Consider the following 23,337-nt stretch of genomic DNA (forward strand, 5'->3'; position numbering starts at 1 on the left):
TGACTTTAAATATATTTTATTGTCACATGATTCTTAATAAAAACACCTTCAAAACATTCTGTACATTTCAAACTGCTTAGAACTGCATACCCATTATATAAATGAAATCGTGTATGGATGCCATGATGTCTCTGTACAAAGATGTACAATATGTACAGTAACATTAAGTGCAAGCTGTGCAAAGCCAAGTAAAGCTTACTGATTCATGCCACTGGTTAAGGGAAAAAAAAAATCTATGCAGAACTAAAGCTTCAATCCATTTCCTGTGTGCAAATGATTAATTTATAAACAAATAAATGCATATTGTATATCATTTAGAAAGGAGTGATTTGACTTAAATTCTCCGTTCAGCAAGAGCAACATGCAGCTGACTGGATAGATATAGTACTGTTCTCTTGAATTTTTTTTTTTCATTGCATCATTATACTAGGCTGAAAGGTCATCTCAGGATTCAGCTGCTACTTTTGGTAGAACTGAAGCAACATCGGGAGATCGAAATTTTGCAAGATAAAGCCCAAACTTGTTTTCTATTCCAGCAAATGTAGCTGTAGCAAGTCTGTATCCACCTATGTGGTCAGGATTAACAGGAGGAAGGTCTGAAATTCGAGATTTGGGGGTCGGTTCTGATCCAGAGGGTTTGCTGTTTGAGGAGAAAAAAAGAAAAAAGATTATTTATTTAAAATGTTTCTCCTGCATCAAATACTAAAAATGATCATCTGTCTACAACATATAAATCAACATAGTTAGAAGTTAATTATTCTGATTAGTTTTTAAAATAAAGGAAGCTTGCTTTAAAGGCTACTATCAAGTAGTTCAGGCTAAAATTTAGTTTCTGGATATTTTAAAATAGAAATATTTTCATAAAAAAAATATGAAATGATTTTAATTAACAGTTTGAGGGGGATTTAATCATCATCATGCAGTATAGGAAACCCAAATACAGAAGTTTTGTGCAGTGTATTAAGAAAAGTGAAACTGACATACTTCCTGTTGCTTAAACAGTGAAATAGTACACAAATCAAGTCAATTTGATTTGTTTAAGCTCTTTCAGTTTTAATAGTAATAAGTGTTTGAGGTTTTTTTGTGCAGGGCACACTTAAAATAAAATTCTGGCACTTTGATTTACAGCTAATCAATATCATTAAGTTTAACTACAACTGTTTCAACATATTCTTTCCATTTAGTTCTCTGAAGGCTCTGTATGAATTCAAACTTGGCAGATCCAGTTTGCATGTTAGTCAGCAAATGTTTGCACTTACATTCCTCCAAAATCAACATAGAACCATCGCTGCAGAAGTTCATAGGTCACTAACGTAACACCAAACTGAGGTGAAGATCTGAACACTCGAGCTGTTGAATATTACAAATAATACTGTAATACAGCAATGTTAGATCAAGAAAGATGGTCTGAGAATTTCAAATGAACCTGTGAACTACAATACTAGGGCCCAATCCTGCAAACTTTACTGCTGGGAGTAATCCTGAGTAAAATAACACAGAAAAAATGTGCAGGATTGTGGTCTGACTTAAAATATAAAGGAAGTTCCCTACCTATAGCTCCCTTCCAAAAAGCCGAAGGGCCTTCTTCTCTAAGTATCTTTCTAAAACAGTCAATAACTCCAGTGTATGTTGTCTGACCAGCGCGAGCTGCCACTTGCAGTCTTGTCTTGATGACATCAGCAGGGGTTACCAAGGAAGCAGCAGGCACACCTTTTAGGAAAAAATAGCATTTAATTTACACAAAGTATCTTGTAAAAGATGGAAATTTTTCTAATGTCAAAGAAAATACCTGCAAACATTAATCTTTTTATGAAATCAAAGCTTATTAAAAATGTAAACCCACACACCCTGGTACTAACGTAAAGTATTCAAAATTGACTTTTACTGCAGCTAGCATAGCACAATCCTTCTAAATGTCTCTTCAAAATCACAAAGTTAATTTTAATACAGATGCTAAAGAAAAATACTATGAAAATACAGCCAAGAGAACTGCAAAAATTATGCAACGATATTAAACAGAACAATTCTCTCAAGAGCTCCCCTTTGAGTTCTATCATCAGTCATTTCAAATATCTTTTATTTTACCTTGTTTAAAGACAGAAGCAAATATTTCCAAGTATAAATAGTTAAAACTCTCTCTTTCTCAGTATAAGGGATTAAATATTCCTGACACAAATTAGTGGTGCTCTCAGCTGATTCTAGGAGCTCTGTCAGCCTTACTGTGCTTTGTGAATATTAATAGTTCTACTCACCTATTGTATGTATCAAGTACTTTGTAACACTATAGCTGATTAACTGCTCTGCAAAAACCTCTCAAGTACTAACATTCCAATCCTTCACAGATCCAGTTGTTTAAAGGTGTAAATATGCAAAGTGATCATTTAGAGGCCTTCTATTCTACAGTGTGAGATTTCTGTGGCGCTCTTTGGCCAGTTCACTAGCAGAACACAGGAACATAAGTCTACTTAAAAAGTAAACTCTGAAGAAAGGTTGGCAATAAAGGCATTTTGGGCACAGACACTATGGTAACAGCCATCAATGATGGTACAGTAACAGTACCTCACCCCAAGCACCAGCACTGATTTCTTATTCAAATGAAAAGGAAACTGGGCAGGTAAAGTACTATGCGGTTAGAATATTTATAAAATTTAGATGTAAAAATCCAACTCTCATTTTTAGTATAATGAATACTGACTCATTTCAATCACTTAACCAAAACCAAGAATTCCCTTCCAATTTGGAACTTGAATGTTCTCTTTCAGTCTTGGTTGAATTGTTACTGTCGATTTCAATACAATTAAAAAAACAGCCTAACACTGTCTACATAGCAGTTAAAGGAGATTTATAAAGTTGACAGGTCAGAAATTTAATGAAGTTACAGTAAACCTTCCCAAAACATCCTGCTGATCAATTCAGGAGGTTTTATATTGGAACAGGAGCAGCAAAGCCAGTCTATTTGCTAAAGCTAACTATGCACTATTACAACCTTACAAACTTTTTTTGAAGCCACGTGTGTACACAATGTTCTCAGTTATGCTTATCTGATCCACTCCCATTAAACAGTAAGGTGAATTTGCAGCTCAGAAAGAAGGATTCTTGTAGGCTAAATTTTATATCTCAAACAAGCTTTATAGCCATTTCTACTGAGCGCATTGCATTAATATCCAAATGTCTGATAAACATTAATGAATTAAGCTGTGGTTAAAAAACACAAATGGCAAGTCTTATTATAGGATACTAGCCCCTACAGTGTATTTTTCAGTAGTTCTATGAATACAATGACAGATTTTCTTCCCATTTCTGGGCCCTTTGTGCCATTCAAGAGCAAAAGGGCCAAGAAAACTGTCACATCTCCCCAGCCATGGGGGCATACCCAATTGGGAAAGAGCGGGCATAACCAGGTCCTCCGCCAACTCCAGTTTAGGTGGCAGGCTGGAACACCCAGAGCTCTAATGATCCCTGGATAGCTCCAAGGATGGTCTAATAAACTACACATAGGCCAGCACCAAATGGGCCCAGAATCAAGGAACTGCAAACATTTCCTCTGCATTCCACCCCACTTGTGTTACACATAGCAGATACTGGGTGCAAAAGAGAATTTGGCCCAGGATGTCCACCATTAATTTGTCTAGCAGTGCATTTTTAGCTTATTCACCACATCACATCTAATTTTATTAACCTACTGACTGAGATAAAAGGCCATTATTACCAACAAATCAGTTACACATTCTGTTCATACCAAGTGTAGCGAATGATTTTAGTTTATTGTTTATTCATTGGGTAATGTTATGATTTACTAACATGTTATGTTACATATAATCACTGTATGCGAAATAGAGATAAATAGTAGGATTATAGAAATATAAGATTGATCAGTAGTTAGAAGGGGTAAATATGTATTAGATATCGGAGTAAGTAGGGTTGTAAGGCAAGGCTTACAGGCTGAGGCCTGTAAGATTTTAGCTTAGCCATACTAGGCCATAGGCTTAAGAAAAGCTTGACAAAAGCAAGCAACCAAAGAATGACCCTATGCCACAAGATTACCAGAAAACATGTACCAATGGGTGATATTGCAAAAATATTAACAGTAAGAGTCATTTTTTGCTTACAAGATGCTCAGTAATCACATTTTTCTAACACATGCCCTCACCGCAGGGTGCACTATATGCATAAATACTAATGAGGTATAGTCAGAATCACATTATAAAAAGAGGGTGCTCAGATTAGGAAAATTGAGCTCCCTATGGGAAACTCCAGCAGGAACCATCCCTTTACTTATTATCAATCCATGAGAGACCCATCAGACCCTAACACTATCTAGGAGGGTGTGAGTATAACTATATAATGTGTGCATAGGTCTGTATAGAATTTCTATATGCTTAGGTAATCATAACTTTGATTGTAACTTGAATAAAACTTGTCAGACTAGACATTATGCTTATAAATGTATGTGTGGTCTCTACCCTAGGTCTTTGTGTGTTCCTAGAGACTCTAAATCTGAAGCAAGTAGCAGAGGTGACTTTCACTCCATTAAGCCTGAAACTGTAGCCACCAAAGCCAAACCCATGGTGGTGTAATACCACATTACAAAATTCACTTTAAATAAAATAAAAGGCTACAGAAGTCATTTCTAAACACTAACTTTATGTAAGTGGGGTGAGTTTGTCCCACTATCATTAGAAGGGAAATCTTGATTAGAAATTCTTTAAAAAAACATGAAGAGTATGTTATTTCCAATCCTGTCCAGCTATTGAACAGTAAAGGCACCTTCAAATCCTTGTTTTGGCATTTACCTTTGAACTGAAAGTTTCTTCCCCAGTTGTTTAGGAGCCCTAAGCTAGATGAATCATTTTCTTTTTAATTCTTCTCAGTATATGTTCATCAAAGATTCAAATTAGCCTTCAAGTCAGAGAGCCTGGTAACAACTAAAACCCCATTGAGACAGACAGATCAAATTTGGCTACAAGTTGCTGAGCTGCATTAAGCTGTTTATCCACATTATGCAAATGTAATTAGCTCTCATCAAAATTACACTACCTCCCACCAAGGATAAAAATGATCAAATTTAGATTAAATCAGATACAATGGCATACTACCTTTCATTTATATGGGACTGATTAACAAATATTAAATATTATCTATTAAGGGGAAAAGGTTATTTCTACAAAACATATTGAGAAGTTACCTGCAATGGCACCAGCTGTAAGGAGATTAAGCCCTCCCACATGGCCATTTTCATCAGCAAGCATCAGTTTACTGTGAGCATAAACAGGAAAATAGATTGCAGAAAAGGGAATGTCTCGGAGGAAACACGCTTTGGCACCCTGTCACACAAAAAGGAAACATAATATACACACGTTATATAAATAGGGTTGGACTTAAAGGCTAGCAAGAAGCCCCAGGCCACTGGGTATAGACTGAGCCAAGGCTCTTGAGGGGATCTACAAGGTAACCAGTAAATGCAATATGTCTTAGGGAATGTAGTATGGAAATTTGAACATCAAAAGAAGCACAGTTAGTCATTCGACGGTCAGCTCTCAGCTTCAGCAATGGTTTCTAACTTTAGCAAAAGAGTGACACTTGACAATTAAGAGCCTGCCATCAAACCTTAGATAGATCATTTTTCATACAGAAATGTACATGACAATTTAACCTGCAAAAAACCTTCTCTTAGCTGATCCTCCTGGCCTGGCGACAGGGAATGTACTGCCACACTAGAGAGTTGACTGGGGCCATTGCTTGCCACTTGCTCCACAGGAAGCTGAGAGCATTAGTGAGCATCTCCACTGACCCTCTCTGGCTGCCAGAAAAAACTGTACTGCAGGGCTAGCACAGTTTGCTCTCTTTCCCTAAGGGAAAGTTGCCACAACATGGAAACATTAAAGCATGGAAAAGTAATACGGAGACAAAGGATGGGAAACTTGAATGACTCCCTTGCCGGGAAAAAAAGTAATTCTTGGTTAAAACAAAAGCACACTATTACACAATATTTACACAAAAAGATCTCACAAAACTCAGTGATTGGGCAACAAAATGGCAAATGAAATTTAATGTGGATAAATGTAAAGTAATGCACATTGGAAAAAATAACCCCAACTATACATACAATATGATGGGTCTAATTTAGCTATAATTAATCAGGAGAAAGATCTTGAAGTCATCGTGGATAGTTCTCTGAAGATGTCCACGCAGTGTGCAGCAGCAGTCAAAAAAGCAAACTGGATGTTAGGAATCATTAAAAAAACAGATAGAGAATAAGACGGAGAATATCTTATTGCCCTTATATAAATCCATGGTACGCCCACATCTTGAATACTGCGTACAGATGTGGTCCCCTCATCTCAAAAAAGATATACTGGCATTAGAAAAGGTTCAGAAAAGGGCAACTAAAGTGATTAGGGGTTTGGAACGGGTCCCATATGAGGAGAGATTAAAGAGGCTAGGACTTTTCAGCTTGGAAAAGAGGAGACTAAGGGGGGATATGATAGAGGTATATAAAATCATGAGTAGTGTGAAGAAAGCGAATAAGGAAAAGATATTTACTTGTTCCCATAATATAAGAACTAGGGGCCACCAAATGAAATTAATGGTAGCAGGTTTAAAACAAATAAAAGGAAGTTCTTCTTCACTCAGCACGCAGTCAACCTGTGGAACTCTTTGCCTGAGGAGGTTGTGAAGGCTAGGACTATAACAGGGTTTAAAAGAGAACTGGATAAATTCTTGGAGGTTAAGTCCATTAATGGCTATTAGCCAGCATGGGTAAGGAATGGTGTCCCTAGCCTCTGTTTGTCAGAGGGTGGAGATGGATGGCAGGAGAGAGATCACTTGATCATTACCTGTTAGGTTCACTCCCTCTGGGGCACCTAGTATTGGTCATTGTCGGTAGACAGGATACTGGGCTAGATAGACCTTTGGTCTGACCCAGTATGACCATTCTCATGTTCTCATGAACTTGGCATACAAGGCCTAAAAGCAAACTAAAGAGAGTCCTTCTAGATCTTGACACATGCTACAATATCTGTGGAGGTGCTGTTAAAATATGTTATGTCAAGAATCCTTATTAAAATAACTCCCCAATTATTCATCTGATACTGGGTGAATTACTTCCTGCTGCAAAGAGCTCATTCTGAGGGTGAGCCATGGAGGCTTCAAAACTATCTCCTCCACCCAAGACTTCAGTCCACTCCGTGCCAGAATAGTGGCCACTGACTCTCTGAGTCCCCTACATAAGAGGCTCTGGGCCATGAGCCACATAAGAGTGATGCCAGGGCCTTGGGAGGTCACACATTTCTAGAAGTTCCCCTCCACGCTGACCTATTTGGAGCAGACAGAGTGCTCTCCGCAGGGGATCTGTGGGGCTTAAGTGCTATGGATGGTCTTGTGGAGAGACACTCTGTGCTTGGATGAATTTCACTCACCGTTATTACATGTCTTAAAACCCGTCCCCTTTTGGTATTTACTCCACTGAGCTTTGTATTCTTTTTTTCTTTAACTTAATTATCCTAAACCTCCTTGAGATGACTGTGCAATTTTAAAGAAATTTGTAATAAAACCATCTTTCTAGTCACCACACACAAAAATGATTACTGCACTAAAATTTTGCCCTATGTACCAAAATATCGATGCTATTTAGGGAAACATTATAGCTGTGTGAATCTAATCTAGTGAATTCAGAATAAAAGCTGCAGCTATGGACGTAAATTTACACATTTTTACAGTGCTACATAGCTCCATAAATAAATCAGCTAAACCAATATTATGGAAGTGCACAGCTGCCTATAGCTGTTGAATTTACGTATTACTCCTTGCACTGGCAAAGGATACAGGAAGAAATACTCTTCCTTGTTTAAGAAAACTAATCACTTCTGCACCATTACATCTGATCTGTAATGATGGTAGTAAGTATACCTGCAGGGAAGGAATCTGTTGACTGGCATTCTGGTAAAGTACAGTACAGTACAGGCTTTTTTTTTTTTTAATGGAATTCATTATTGACAAATCCCATCACTTAACTTCTTAAAGATCTGAATCCTACTAAATTCTACTACTGTTTCACTGCTGCCCAAATTATTAAGACAAAAAGAAGATTCTGCGGTGAAGATAACAATAGAGATAACTGAGATTCAAAATAAATTTAAGACAATTTAGGCTCCTAAACAAACACAAAAGAAAAGCTGAAGAAGAAACTTTTCACAAAAGCCTCCAAATGAAATGATCCATGCCAAAAGCCAGCAGGTCTGCAGTCCAGATATAAAAGCCCAAAGGATAGAACAGGAGAGTATTTTTATGTATCTCTCTTCCACTAATATGAGTATGAGGGCAAGTCTACACTACAAAATTAAAAAGAAAAGGAATACTTGTGGCACCTTAGAGACTAACAAATTTATTTGAGCATAAGCTTTCGTGAGCTGTAGCTAAATGTGTTTTCCCCCCTTTTCTACCATGGGGCTGCCCTGCAGGAAGAGATTATTTTTAAATTTGAAAAGATTTTTGTTTTTCAGCAATGTTTTTGTTTTAAAAGTTCTTTTACATTTAGCATAAAATGGTTTAAAAGTGGTGTGCCAGGAATGCTCAAAAACATACCTTATAAAGACCAAAAATTCCCAAGTCTTTTAGAACAGTAAGGGCACTGACTCTGGGTCCTGTAGCAATTTCTCCTGCTACCTGCAACCGAATCTTTACAATCTCTAGTGGATTAGTGAAGATGACCTGCGAACCGCCTGCCTGCAAGACCAGAGAAAAATTAGTTACAGTGAATTCTATCATTATATCACACCAATAAGAGTCCACTCCTGCAAGGTGCTGAGCACCTTTAGCTCCCACTGAAGGACAACAGAGCCCTATTACATTACGTATCTGCAATATGTAATACACTCAGTAAAATCCTTGTTCTGAAGTCTCCCGTTCTTCTGCATAAAAACATGTGCTTTTTAAAGTAAATTGAAACTTAGAAACAAAGGCAGACTGCCATGGTTCTGTATGAATTTGTGATTTCTATTACAGCAATTCATTTCATTTTTCTTCTCCCTCTGACATCCATATTTCTAAACAGCCACATTACAGCCTAAAAGTTTATAAGCTTTCATCCATATTAGATATCAGGTTAAGTTAATCATAATGCTCTGCAGTCCAAGGCTCAGGAAAACAAGAACAAAAGAAAACTGCTCTCATTCACAGACTAAAGTAGAGTATATATCAAGTAGAGTTTTGCCACAGAGATGAAGAATAAATATTAAAAAGGGAAATCTAATTGATCAATATTAGGGGAATATGTATGAAGTTTACAATATGCAGTGACAGCTCAGAAAAATGGATATTTTAGTTGCCATAACTCTACAAAACTGAAAGTTATGAAATTTTGTACAGTTATATTTGATATGCAGTAGAATAGTTGGGTTCAATAAATGAAAACTGGCCAATGTGTTGAAGTGTTGTTTGTAGTTAGTGCTGCTGCCTGGGGGAAGTAAGCTGACTGAAATTTATATTTGAGGTTGTAATTTTAAATAAATCGGCAGAGTGGTCATATTTTTTTGTATGGAGCTTTTAATTGTCCTATCTGGAAAATTAAATAAATAAATCTAAACAACAGACATACCAACATTTCCAAATTTGTTACAAAGGAAAATAGATAGCTAGATACAGACGGGCATCCATTTTTCTAACCTGATCATGACACAGATTTAATAGCTGGCAATAGCTGTTTTTACTTTATTAGCAAAGCAGAAGCACCATATCTTGCTCGTTTCTCCCATCTAATATTGCTGCATGAACTGTTTTACAGATTCTGCATTTTAGCCTAAGACTTTCACAGAGCTGCATCTCAAATTTTACAGAGAGATTCAACATGACAGTTTATTCAAGAAGCATGTACATGTACTTGAAAGTAACATGTTTAGACTTTTCTTTGGTATGCTGTAGGTACCACGCTTCACTTCTGGCAAAGTGCATCGTCCATCACAAAACGGATAATTCGTCTTTACTGCCAACCCCAATGTTCCTTTCTCTCCTCTCCTCCTCTTTAATTTTTTAATTAAAACCATTTACAAATTCTATTTAAAACATGTGGCACTGAACATGCCCAGCTTTATATTAATTAGCATTTTCCTCTCATTTTAAAAACTCTGAATCCCTTCCTCATAGCCCTTTTACATTCACCCCAACCTGTCAAAATCACCACCTAAGGAAAGGGAGACTACCCCAAACAGCTTTATTTTTTGTCATCCAGGAATTCAACTCCCCCTTTGTGAGCACAGTGGAAAAATACAGGAACTTGCTTCTTTGGACAGCTATCTTATCTCCTACAAAGCACCCAAACCCAGGCTTTGAGTACTTATTAATGATTTAAAATTACTAAACTAAATATGCAGTTCAACCAACTCACCCCTCCTGCCAAGCAGTAGCTCATAACCAAATCTCGACATATCCAGAATTGAAATCTGTGTTAGGTTTTGCCAGGGCTCAGCCTCTTTTGTCATGTGTAGTCATGCTGGCAGGGGTGGAGCAGCATACTCTACAAAATATCATCTTCTGTGCAGCATGACCTCGAACGCACTGTGTGTGCAAGGTCAGGCCAGCCGAGGGGAACAGCACACAAAATGGCACCCTCTGTACGGCAGCCTCTATTTGAGCCCCAGGATCATTTCTTTACAAATTAATAATTAGACATTATTAGACATTAGACAATAACATATTGGCCTATATGTCAATCTCCTTACCTCTCTTTAAAGGCAGGTGTAATTAAAAGGCCATGCAACATGGAGTGAAAGTTGGCAAATCGGGCTACTTCAAATCAGGGGCAGGACGACACTGCAGAGCCCCAGTTTATCCCTCACCCCTTCTATTATTTAGAGAGAGAATCAAACATCATCTCTCCACTGATCACAACTGTAGACTGCACCAACTGTAAATTATTTCACTACTGATCAAAGTTTGCAATAAAAGAGAATGACAACCCTGACAATTAAATGGTCATTATGCTTTGAGTCAAAACCCCTGAACCCAAATAAGGGCAGTTCACATTTATCTTAATGGCATAGTTTCCTGTTTGTCATCATCATACTGGTTTACCTCTGGATAACTTTTTGAAGGATCTCTCTCAAACAGAGGAGTTAGGTCTTCAATTTTTCTTTTTCTGGAACACTTGATGCAGCCATCAGGGAAAGTGCCAACTTGCTGAGCCCCTACAAGCCAGCTCAATTTGACCCCAGCTCTTCTGTGATGAACTATATATAGTTAAATTGTCTCAGTGCAATAATGCCACTAGTGTCCAACGCCATTTTTCAGACCTAGTTTCCTTCCTTCCAGTCTCTCTCCCCCTTACATGCACTTAAAACAACAAAACAACAATGGATGATGCCCTGCAGGAGAAACATTTCAAAGTTTCAATCTAAATAAATTTTATAAAATTACTAGCCGGCAAATTCTGTGAAATAATCACCTAATTAATTTTTCTTCATGTTGTATTAAGCATCAAACCAATTTGAAAAAACTTTATGATTTTCCTACATTCATTTATTTCAATAATTGTGGTAGCAATAATCTTAGGCAGAATGCTTGCATTATAATGCAATATACCACAAAAACAATCCTCAAAGAAACCACAAATTTAGATGCTGAAACCAGAAATTCAGTTCTGCTAGACAATAATTTGTTAACTGCTCATTAAATGTGCATATTGTGTTTACATGCATGAAATTCTGGTTTTTATTTTTAATCAGCTATAAATTAGAATGTCCTGCAGGGCAGGCAAAATAAACTGTCCCTCATTGCCTAACACATGGCACAGAAACACAAACAGACCAATTTATAAACATTTCTATTTTCTACAAAAAATCCAATCTTCCTGTAATTAACATTCTCTTTTTCTATCTGCAAAAGTGGCTGGGTCTCTGTTAAATCCCAACAAAAGCCTGCTTCTGAAGGGGCAGAGTTGAACAAATAGGACTCTAATTCACACAAAACTCTCTAATCATTTTCTATTAAAAATGTGTGTTTTGATCAACAGATAGCTGCATAAAACACATCTACTAGGGGAGCCCTAACATGTGCGGGCTTGTGTGTCATCATTAAAGTAGTATTTTTAAAAGTGCATTAATCATACCAACCTCATTAACATTTGGCGCGCACAGTATTCAAGATACTGACGGACTCCAATAACAGGCACACTTGTCACAAAGGTGACTTGAGAAGTTTCAGAATATTTTAAATAATATAATAATATAATAACTACAAGCACAACTAAAACCCATTTTAAAAGCTGCTCTTTAAGAATAAATTCTCTTGCCCAAACATTGATTTCTCAACATAGCTTTATTTTTCATCCAGTGTTATAGGTGTGCTTGGACCTCTGCAGGTCTCTGAGGTTATGTCTGCATTGAATGCTAGCTTAAATCTACATAAAATGGCTAAAAAAAAGGCACAAAGATGCGGTGGCACAGGCTTCAGCATGGGCTGTACAAACATGCTGGTCACCCTAGATACATACTCGCCTTGTCAGTCTGTGCCATCTTGGCTTCACTACTATTTTTAGCTAATTTATAGCTAGTGCACATTTGCCAGCTTGTGCTGCAATCACACCTCTTACTACAGTTTAGACATACCTCACTAGACACCCCACTTTCCCAAAATGTTCTTACAATCCAAGACTTGATACTGCATTCACTTTGGTACATGAGTAACTTTACTCATGTGAGTAGTTGCACTGAATTTAATGGGACTATTTGCATGAGCAGGGTTTTGCCAGATTGGTTCCTTGAACATATCATTTATGAGTATGACAGAAGAAGGAGGGAAGGCAAGACAGAGGACATTTACGGAAAACAGGGGAAGCACAAGTTAACATTTTGGCAGTGTATGTATCGTAATTTTTTAATTTATTTTTATCAATGTATTGTTTGTTTTAAAGATTATGAAAAGAAGAGGATTTTGAGGAATAAGGAAGAGGGGAGACTAAATTGGATAGGATCAGGGAGGTAACATGAGGCATAGGGAACAGTACTGAAGATAATGCAGAAGCAGAAAGATAGAAAGGAAGTGTTAATGGAAAGAAATTGGTGGAGTGTAGGCACTGCTTGTAAATCCTCAATATTTGTTTGCAAATTGGTTGTGCAAATATTCGTACTTCTTTTTTTCCTTTTTTAAATAGTTCTATTTCTATTTATTTCTTTGTGTGTGTGTATATATAAACAGACACACATATCTCAAAAGAAATTCAAGTACTAATATTAAAATTTATTTCTTTTTAATATAGAATTGTCCTTTTGCACCTGAATTACAACAGACGCATTAAAAAAAAAGTTGACAAATTTATTTCTGAATGGAGGTTATTCATACACATCAGAAACAATAATAAAAGCTTCTATTTAACCTTAATGTCACGTAAAATAAAAACTCCACAAGAAGCGAATGAAGCAACTACAATTGACAGCAAAGGTTATGAGAGAAAAGATGTAGTTTGAGATCCCACAGCAAACACCTCATGACATGCCAAAGCCTGAAGGAAATACACAAATGACCCTACAACATGAGACCTCTTGCCCTTTCCAATTCCACCCCAGAGGCATACGCTACAAAGTGGGAGATGTCTGCTCCAAGCCCTTGTTTACTTCCTCCTTGCAACTGCCACATCCTGGACCAAAACTATTTCCCCACTCAACCAACTAAAATAAGAATATGTTCTTTGATGTTTATGAAGTGGTCAGATTTAAAGAACTTGCACTCCAATCCCAAGTCAGAGCTTTCATTGTTCATACACCTACAGTAAGCCTACTACAATATTGCTAAATAATACACCCCCTTTACATTTAACTACTTATGTTTAAGATTGTAACAGAAATCAAAGCAATTTCAAATCGTAGCTGACTTTGCCCTTAACTCTCCTTGTACTTTCAATAGGCAAAAACATACAACAGTACAAGTAAAGGTAAACAATCATCTCTAATTCTATACTTCCTGAATTTTTCCTCTTTGATAATTAAAAACAATTGTTTAAACATTTTATAACTTCTTTAGTTTTTAAAAATATATTTGACAAATGCCTACCTTGACAAGCTAGAAGGAAATGCACATAAAAAAAACTATTAAAATTTAATAATTCTTTTTTTAAAATAAAATCCAAGAAGCATTTCGAGATTAGACAATATCATATTTGTTTTTTAGTTAAAAACACACAAAATGGTTTAAAAAAAGATTATTTTTAGGGTCATATTTGGCCTTTGGATGCATGCATATGACAGCTATAGACATCAGTGGAAGCTCCACGTCTGCCTGAAAGAAAGTATTTGGGCCTTGGGCTTCCTGGGACTCTTGCATCCCACATCCTCCTCCTCCTCCCTCCAGCAGAGATCTGCTCCAGTTGGGACTGGATGCATCCCTGTCCCAAGTTTTAATATTGCACTGTCTCCACACTGTTTAGGAGGTATCAACTTTTTCCTTTTTAACTTTAGAAGTCACAGAACATTGTTTCTGAAAGGTTGTGAAAGTCCTTTCAAAGCATTCATACAGCACAATAGGTGTGCATGCGGCTTTACAGACTTAACATGGACTCTCTCCTCCTGACTGATGAACTGATTGTTTCAGGGACAATATTTAAACTATACAGCCTTATGGGGCTCTCTCACAGCACTCTCATCTGAATGCAAAAACCATGATGCCGAGTAGGAGGAAAGCTTGTAACTTATAGGTCTCCAGAAATTAATTAATTTTATTTATTTAATCCACTTATAAAGCAACTATCAGCAAAGAGTTCAAGAGTCATACAATAAAAAACAAATTACAATACTTAATAATAACCCACCAGCCCAAATACACAGCCTGAAAACACAAATAAGTCTGGCATGGGAAAGAATCCAATAGCCCTACTAACAACCCCCCACTCCCAATTAATAAAAATGGATTAATGGGCAGGGAGAGAAAGGTGGGTCCCCAAAATGGTCAACAGTAGGCCAAAGAGCCAGATGGGATTTGCAATGTGTCCTAAAGACAGACAACGAGGGACTCTGACACACCTCAGTAAAGGAGTTCACAGCAGATTTGTTCACTGAAAAAACCCTGCCATGTCCTGGCCCTCACTGAGCCTAGGTACTGAGGGCAGACCTGTACCAGCTGATCATAACAGCTCGTCAGCGACACATTTGATAATACTCTGCAGTAAACTGACATCTTTGTAAACATCAGAAGTGAGAAGAACTTTTTCACTCTGTACCCCAAAGCAGATGACATGCACAGAGGCTGACTCACACTGAGGGTGAGGAACCAACGTTCAGGATGGGATTCATGAAGCATCTCCAGCAGGGTTCTACTTTCAGCCAGCACAATAGCCTCACTTTGAATTCTCCTGCCCTACCTTGCTTGGAACAGGATCCATGTGGAAAAGGTATGAACACGTAGAGGGAAGCACTGACAATCAACTGGCATTGTTTCAACCACCTAATCCTGTCAGTTTTCTACTTTAGCTTTTAATGAGTTACCAGCAGTGTGTCCTAGATTCAACACTAGTATTTGTGAAAAGAATAAAAGAAGCTGAAATGGCATGAAGCAACAGTGCAGACAGAGCAGTCACTCATTTGTAAGCTAACACATGACCTATGGGGGCTACAAGAAAAAGAATGTGGTCTCTGAAGTAGCTGAAGTGAGGGCAAGTGGCCTGCTGTCTGCACCTCCTAAAAATGAATGGAGGGGCAGAACAGGTATGCCATCTTCCCCTAAAGATGCCAAAAGGGGAGAAACAGGACTACTAAACACACCATAATACACCAGAGAGAAGTAGTAGGCCAATGGCCTGCCCCCCAAGAAAATAATTACTGAGAATACAGCCAATTGGAGGAGAGGATTGAGTTTAGATAGCAATATGGGGAGTCCTCAATTTCAGAGGAGCATCTGAATTTTTGAACCCTTATATGAAAATCAAACATTCTCTCAAATTTTCACATGTCCTCTTAAAATATGATAAAGAAGATCCTTCAGATAGGGAACTACTTATTAGAAATAGATATGGCCTTTAATGCAGGTTTTACTGTGTATGAAACATTTTGGTACAAAAGGATCTAAAACACAGTAAATCTGATGATCAGATTTCACAGCCAGATGGAAATTACAAATACCTTGCAAATATTTTTATCTTAACACATCACAGGAGAGAAAAACACTTAATGAATTACATGGTCTGCAAATACTGTTTGTACAACTGAGCCTTCAAGAAGAAGGTTAGCGTTTGTGGTTGATTTTTGCTAGCTACATATTGCAACTCCTTTTTCCCATTTCCATGAAAGTAAACTTTGTACACTGACAGGTGAAGACTCAGGTATGTACCATACTGCCAAATCTAATCAGGGAGAACTATAATTAGCCTACCTTCAGGGCTTCTTCTTGAATTTAAATCTTGCAGAGGTCAACCACCTTATTGCCCCAGGTTGTGTGGCAAGCTGAGGAAGTTTTATTCCAGCTTGCCAACTTCCAGCTGGAAGTTATTAGGGTTCTCTGCTACAAAAGTATCCCTAACCAGCTTTAAACATTCTATACTATTACCAAATGTTGGGAAATCCCACAAATGAAATTAGCCAAGTTACAAACACCAAAGTCTGTTGTCATTAAAAATGCAAACCAAGTACAGATTGCTTAAAGAACTACCAAATTATAGACTTCATTTCCAGTGTAAATTCCATTTGTATATTTACTAATTTTTCATGCTGCTTTTAGTTAAAAGATGAAGTAAAATAACTCTAAAATTTTGTATAAGGAATTTAAACAAGCTCCCTCAGATCTGTTAGCTCAAAGCCAATATATACTGTTATTCAATCTCCTTACATTTATGTAAACAATGTATTAAGAGTTGTTGTCGTTGCTGTTTTTAAACAGAAGATACCAAGTGAAGACGTAAGTTTAATTCCCTTTGGGAGATTTACAGCAGGAACTGGGCTGTCCAAGTCAGTTTTTAAACTGTCCCTTTTATGGTCAGTCCCTTCTATGGGACTCTTTCTGGGTGGACCAAAGAAAGTTGATGTGCCAATAACTATGGAAAGGGAGGAGGAGCACCCTCTCTTTGAGACTGCGGAAGCCCCTCCTATGAACACCACATCCTGGGACTCAGTCTGACTGAGCTGGGAAAGTATGGTCAGTCAAAGATAGGAGCAATGGTAAGCAGCCACTCCACAAAGCAGGCTTCCATGGCAAATTATAGAGTATAAGATTCACTCAGCATCAGTGTTGCTGACAGCAGTATTCACTTTATCTCTGTAGCTGAAGGTAACAATGAAGAGAGGTGGACGTAACAAGCAGCTTTGGCTGGGTCAGCAATGCCAGCACATCTCATATGTTAGCTGTGCTGTTAGGGTGGAAAGAAGCAAGGAGCAATACAGAGGGGCCATAATTCCATGCTGCTCTCCACGATTCATGAGACTGGAAGGGGGGTGTGTGAATAGATCTTAGGGAACTGGATCACTCTATATTTCCTGCCCCTTTCTCACAGCACTGAAACAAGCAGATAATGTTTGGTCATTCCACATGGAGAACCACAGAGTTTCAGTAACTTTTCCCATGTTTGTGTGTGTAAGAGGATGGTTTGCCTGATGTCATGGAATATACATTATACTTTATCGGTTATTCTGACTGGCCAGTGCAAGGGTGGGAATTCTCTCTCTCTCTCTCTTTTTTTTTTTTTTTAAATAGGTATGAACAGCACAGAACTGATACTTACACAACTTCCAGCAAGGATCTCTGCAAATACTGGAATGGAACCATCTCTCTGAGTGAACTTGTCTCTGACAAAATCATTAACCTAATAAAAATATACAATTTATATATCACAAACAGTTTTTTACTTGAACTTTTCTGATCAACACACATTACATTTGTAACCAAACTTAATGGAATACTAGTAAGTGTTCATCATTCATGCATTTAAAGGAAACAAAGCCCAGCTGCTTCTACAAACATGGGAATGCCAGGAAAACAGACTTGTCTTTTACTACTACAAATCAGACAAAGATTAGTAAGAGACAGAATTAATTTAGAAACGGAAAAAACTTACTGTGAGCTTAATGGCCTTTTCTGGAGCAACACCTATAAGCTGTGGTAACAAGCCTATAGAGATAGAGAAAATCATTAGGAAGCATTTTTTTCTATCAAAGAAAATATTACTTTTATAAGAGCCCAACACTCCTGCCTCTCCACAGGTGGAACTTCCTTTGAACTCAAAGCCAGTTCTGCATGTAGAGCTGGCTGTAACATTGGCAGCTGAATGTGTACTTATGCAACTGAATATCTTAATACTTCTGCTGAAATTGGCAATATGAACGATAATTGAATCCCCTTCCATAATCAAGTGAAACCAGAAACGGGTAAAAAAGGGGAGGGGCTTGGAATATTTGTTTACACAATGGATCATTCAGCATTTTCATGAATATTTTAGCCTCCTTAATCAGCACCACTCTCCCATGAAGTATACAAATGAATGATTTACTCTATGAGAGAGTGAGACTGAAGAACGACTGTCTAATATTTTCTCCTTACAGTACACTGAAAGCAGACTGAGCTTGGATCTCTCCTCTACAAAAGTTTATCTTGTACTTTTGATGAAGGATGTTCCCCACCTGATTTAATTTATTCACATTAAACACATAATCATGCTATTGGATAACTAAAGCAAATTTGGTAACAACCAGTTAAATGTCAAAATTCCCAACATAAAATAAATAAAATGTGTAAGATTGTCTCTTGCACCGACCAAATTTGCTTCAATAAAAAGATACTACCTAACCCACCTTGTCTCTGAAATAAAAGGCATTATTAGACATCTAAGCAAAGCATTGTTACACACTGCCAAGTGTTGCCATTATTTAGGTGCCTTGTTTAATAAAACACAACACACACACACACATATAAGTTTAATTTGCCCAAATGACAATGTACTACTCAAAAATGTATGGGTTTTTTTTTTTCCTATTACTTAACTTACATAGTTAGAATGAATATCGAGGATCAGCATTAGGGAAAAAAGTGAGTTGTAAGTAACATTCAATTCAAATTCACTAGTTTCTCTCCAAGCACCACATGAGGTGGCACATGCAGTACTTTAACTTTTAAACCATTAAAAATGTTGTTTAGAGGCTACGTTTTGGCATGCAGCAGCTGCCTAAGACAAACTAACAATTAACTTCTATATGGAGTCACAGGGCTCAATTTTCTAGAGGTTAGAGCTTATATAAGGCTTTAAAGGATTTCCATTCTTTCAGTACAACAGGGTAGTATGCACTTTAAAAATTGCTACTAATAAACGTTTTCTATTCTGTCAAGTGTGTGTGTTGATGGACCCCTAAAATCTACCTTGAAGAGGCTGATGAGAGGGACTTTTTTTTTTTTTTTTGCTTGTAGACAGCCTGCAAATATTCTTGTATACATACTACTATCAGTCAGACCGAATCAATGACAAAAGCACATGATCTACTCATACACCTTTCTAGGAGCAGACTGATTTAAAAGAATAAATCAGTAGATGGCAGTCTTAACTTCCTAATATCATGATTAGATTAGCTCCTGTTACTTTTAATCTAAATCTTCTGCTTAATCATGTCAATATAGTATATATGTTACAAAACCTGCATAAATAAAAGGTTACAAATTGTTAAAGTATTGATTTGTCCCTTTGATGATATCACTGTAGCTTTAACGAACATTAGGCTAACCTGCCAAGAATATTGTCATTCAACGGCCGGAACAATAGACCACCAGTTATAGGTGATATCAGACAACATCAATAAATACAACACAACCACAGGTGTCCTACTGTCTTGCGTAAGGCAGGAAAAAAAAATCTATGAAAATATTATGCTATTTAAATAATAAAGAAGGTATAAAGATCCCCCACCACACTCAGCCCATTTAATTTACATAATTCCTTCCTCTAAGCGAACCCACAGAAAACATGCACCTACACAGAAGGATCAACAAATAATACATGCAATATCTTGTTTTCTTCCAACCCAGTATTTTCTGTGCAATTTACAGGCTTACTATACTGAGGAAAGGTACTTATTACATACAAAGAAAGGTTGACAATGACAAAAAGAAACACTGCCCTCCCAGCTCTGATCCACTGTGAAAAGAAAATCCAGCTCTGCAGTGCCCACAGTTTAAAAAAACAAAAAACAAAAAAAAAACTGCTAGACAAATCATCACAAGTCACACCTCCCACTGCCTTTTATGTGCTGCTAAATACATGCAGACACACACACACACACACACACACACACACACACACTCCATAAATCTATATTTCAGAGAGCCTGAGATTCAGTGAGTTCTAGCCAGAGGAATGTACAAAACATTTCAGAGTTAATTCTGGAGTTGGGTGGCAGAATCCAGTAGCCTTATGACAGATATTAATAAAAAATAATGTAATTTATGTAGTAAAACACACGTCATGTCTGCACTGTCCTATTCTGTCTGAATACAATTAAAATGAACACATTTATGCATGCAAGAATCCACCTACAGATACACTGGGCACCTCTTCTGTGAATGCAATCTAAATGTTTCTGTACTTCTACTTCTACATAATTTGAATTATGACAGTATAGCATGGTTGTGGAAACAATCTAGCGCTATGAACTCAGTATCAGAGTCTCCACAGATTTAAGTTTTTCAAGGACACAAAAATACTATAAAAGACCATACAATCTAAATAAAAAAAGTATAGAACAGATCTAAAAATAATTTGATCACTGTTTATTTTAAGCAATACTTTAAAAATGTAAAACATTGTGTATCATTCATGTAGAGAGAGTCTTTGCTTTCAAAGTGCTTGTTAAAGGTTACAAAAAGAGGCAACAATGGTACTGTTAGCAACAATCAAAACTCAGAGAGCATCAAAGCCAAAAGCTCCAATGCAAAGCTATTTGACTAGAAAAGGAAAAGGAAATACATTAGAAAAGGAAGAGAAGTGTTGGGGTTTCAGGTGAAATTTTAAATTATGAATTAAGGGGTAAAATTGTTCTTGTGAAACAATTAGCAACATGGGAAAGCAAATCTATTTACCAGTAAGATAAATTACTAGCAAGAGCCATAACAAAAGCTGTGCTACACTAACTACATCATCCCTAATATATCCCTCCCTTTGTGTTCACTTTCATTGCAAGCCCCCAGAAAGACAATGTAAAAGTTGTACATTAACTACGTACCACAAATAATGAGATTATTAAAACCTCTTTGATCAGAGCAGTCTCATTTTAACTGGATTCTCTAGTGTAAAACTGCTCAGGGTTTATCCCTTAAATAAAGTGGAAGATTATCAATGCCTCCATGGACACAGCACAATGCAGACGACCCAGACGGGGAGCATCAAGGAGGTGAGGGACTTCACCCCAAGGAAAAGAACCAATTTAAGAAATACTCCTATGGCAGCTGGAGAAAGTTTTTGTGAGCACAATTAAGTTACACCAAATGGTAAATAAGAATAGAGAGGTTGGTTAAAACGCAAAGATTGCAGATGACCAGTGAGAAGGGCCCCAACCATACGACATGAAATAGTAACAGTCCTTTGGAATATGCCCGAGTTAAAAACAGGAGATGGAGCACCTATATTTGGGTATATTGAAGCACCTGATTGATAAAAAGCAGTTTTAATTTCTCAACCTAGACTTTAAAATCAGTATTACACTGATAATCAATTTTATAAAATCTGAGACATATTATTCGTATTTTAGAACGAATACAATAGTAGACAGCAACAAAAAACAAGGAAGGCTTCACCTAGCGAATGACGTTTAGTTTTTCCTAAGGAAACATTTACAAATCATGGAGCAAATCCCATTTATCACTCGTGAACAGAACCATTAAAAGCATGAGACTACTTGCTTGAGTATGATGAGCAGGATTTGACCCTTAGTTCAGACATTACATTTCAAATGATTCTGTTTCTGTCTTGTATTATGTATTTCTCATCCTTCTCTAACAAATATTTGCATTAAAATAGGATCTTTGCTCCTTAGACACTCATCTGCTCCTGCTGTTTATCTCCCATCTACAGTCACAATCCTTTGTTTGCAAGATAACAATCAAGTCCACAGCACCCATAACACCCCAGAAAATTAGGACTTCAAGCAATGTAAATAGCACTAGAGGAACAAAGATCCTGTTTTTCCAAGCAAGTGTTTATAATGACACTGATCAAGGGAAGATAAATACTCAGTTCAGCTATGTGAAATAGAAGCAGAATTGTTCTGATTATCAAGAGGTTTTTTTGGTGTTCCCATAAGGGGTTGGCTGTTGATGCACTGGATAAAGAAAATTACTAGATACCTTTGATTTATTCACTTACCTCTGTAAAGACCAAAAAAGCCTTCATAACGCAAAACTTTTTTAAAACAGTCATAGCTGTTTTTATACATCAATTCTCCCACAACTGAACCAGAAGAGCGCTGATTCTGCATTCGTGTCTTCACCAGGTCTATGGGGTACACAGCAGTGGCACCCACAGCTATAAGCAAAAATTACAAAACATTATTTCTACAGTATCACAGGTGTGTATGTTGCAATTGACTGTTAAAAAAAGTACTAGTTTTGTACAGCAGTGACCCAAAACATGAGGTTCAGAGGGTAATTCACATTTACGGGCACTGCAAGGGAAAGTTGATGGCAGAACACGAGGCAGAAAAAGAAATCTTGGATGGACAATGTGGCATCCTTGGTGGATCAAAAGAATTATTCAGCCACACAGAGATTAGCACAGGATGGTACAGAATAGGCTAATATGGTTGCAATCCTCCATCTCTAGTAATGGAGATGCCACATAAGAAGGCTGTATACACTGTGATTTGTACCAACTGAAGTTAATGAGACTACTCACATTGTGAAACAGTAAACACGTGCCAGTCTTTGCTGGATCAGGAGTGTAATATCTATGCCTCAGTTCCCCATCTGTAAAATGGAGAGGATACTTCCCAACCTCACGAAGATGTTGTAAGAATAAATATTCGTATTTGTGAGGTGCACAGATATTATAGTGATGAGAACCACAGAAAAGTGAATATGTAAAATAATTTGTTCTCCTTGTTTGAAATTTGTCAAAGGTTGTAAGGACTGCAGAAGGCTCAGAATGCACTGTAACTTCACCTGTTCTGCTGCATGGCTCCTGGGTATCTGGAAGCACACGTTCAGTGGCTCTCTGAACCCTTCCTGCAGGCTGTGTGATGGATTCTGGCCCTCCCAACCCTCAAGTAGTTCTCTGCACCATGATCATTTACTCAGGCTGGGTAGGAGCAAAAGGGGTTGAATTTCACCCCAACGTACAATATGTCTTAAGCAAAAAGTCGCTGAAATTAACAAACACAAAGCTTTCAAACT

General features: G+C 37.3%; 1 protein-coding gene across 5 annotated transcripts in view; it reads right to left on the reverse strand.

Moving 5' to 3' along the window:
* Nucleotides 1-23,337, reverse strand: part of SLC25A12 (solute carrier family 25 member 12) — a 66,592-nt gene continuing 43,255 nt past the window's right edge. For 4 of the 5 annotated variants that reach the window (XM_043505279.1, XM_043505277.1, XM_038421621.2 and 1 more), the window contains 8 exons: nucleotides 22,313-22,471; nucleotides 18,026-18,078; nucleotides 17,693-17,773; nucleotides 8,584-8,724; nucleotides 5,186-5,324; nucleotides 1,552-1,710; nucleotides 1,260-1,350; nucleotides 1-640 (listed from right to left, as the gene is read on the reverse strand). In XM_043505279.1, the coding sequence (XP_043361214.1) occupies nucleotides 445-640; nucleotides 1,260-1,350; nucleotides 1,552-1,710; nucleotides 5,186-5,324; nucleotides 8,584-8,724; nucleotides 17,693-17,773; nucleotides 18,026-18,078; nucleotides 22,313-22,471 (1,019 nt within the window). In that variant the 3' untranslated portion in view covers nucleotides 1-444. The remainder of the gene's footprint in view (nucleotides 641-1,259; nucleotides 1,351-1,551; nucleotides 1,711-5,185; nucleotides 5,325-8,583; nucleotides 8,725-17,692; nucleotides 17,774-18,025; nucleotides 18,079-22,312; nucleotides 22,472-23,337) is intronic. The other variant, XM_043505280.1, reaches the window with a different exon arrangement.

Source organism: Dermochelys coriacea, chromosome 11 (assembly GCF_009764565.3).
Source record: "Dermochelys coriacea isolate rDerCor1 chromosome 11, rDerCor1.pri.v4, whole genome shotgun sequence".
Taxonomy (NCBI): Eukaryota; Metazoa; Chordata; order Testudines; family Dermochelyidae; genus Dermochelys; species Dermochelys coriacea.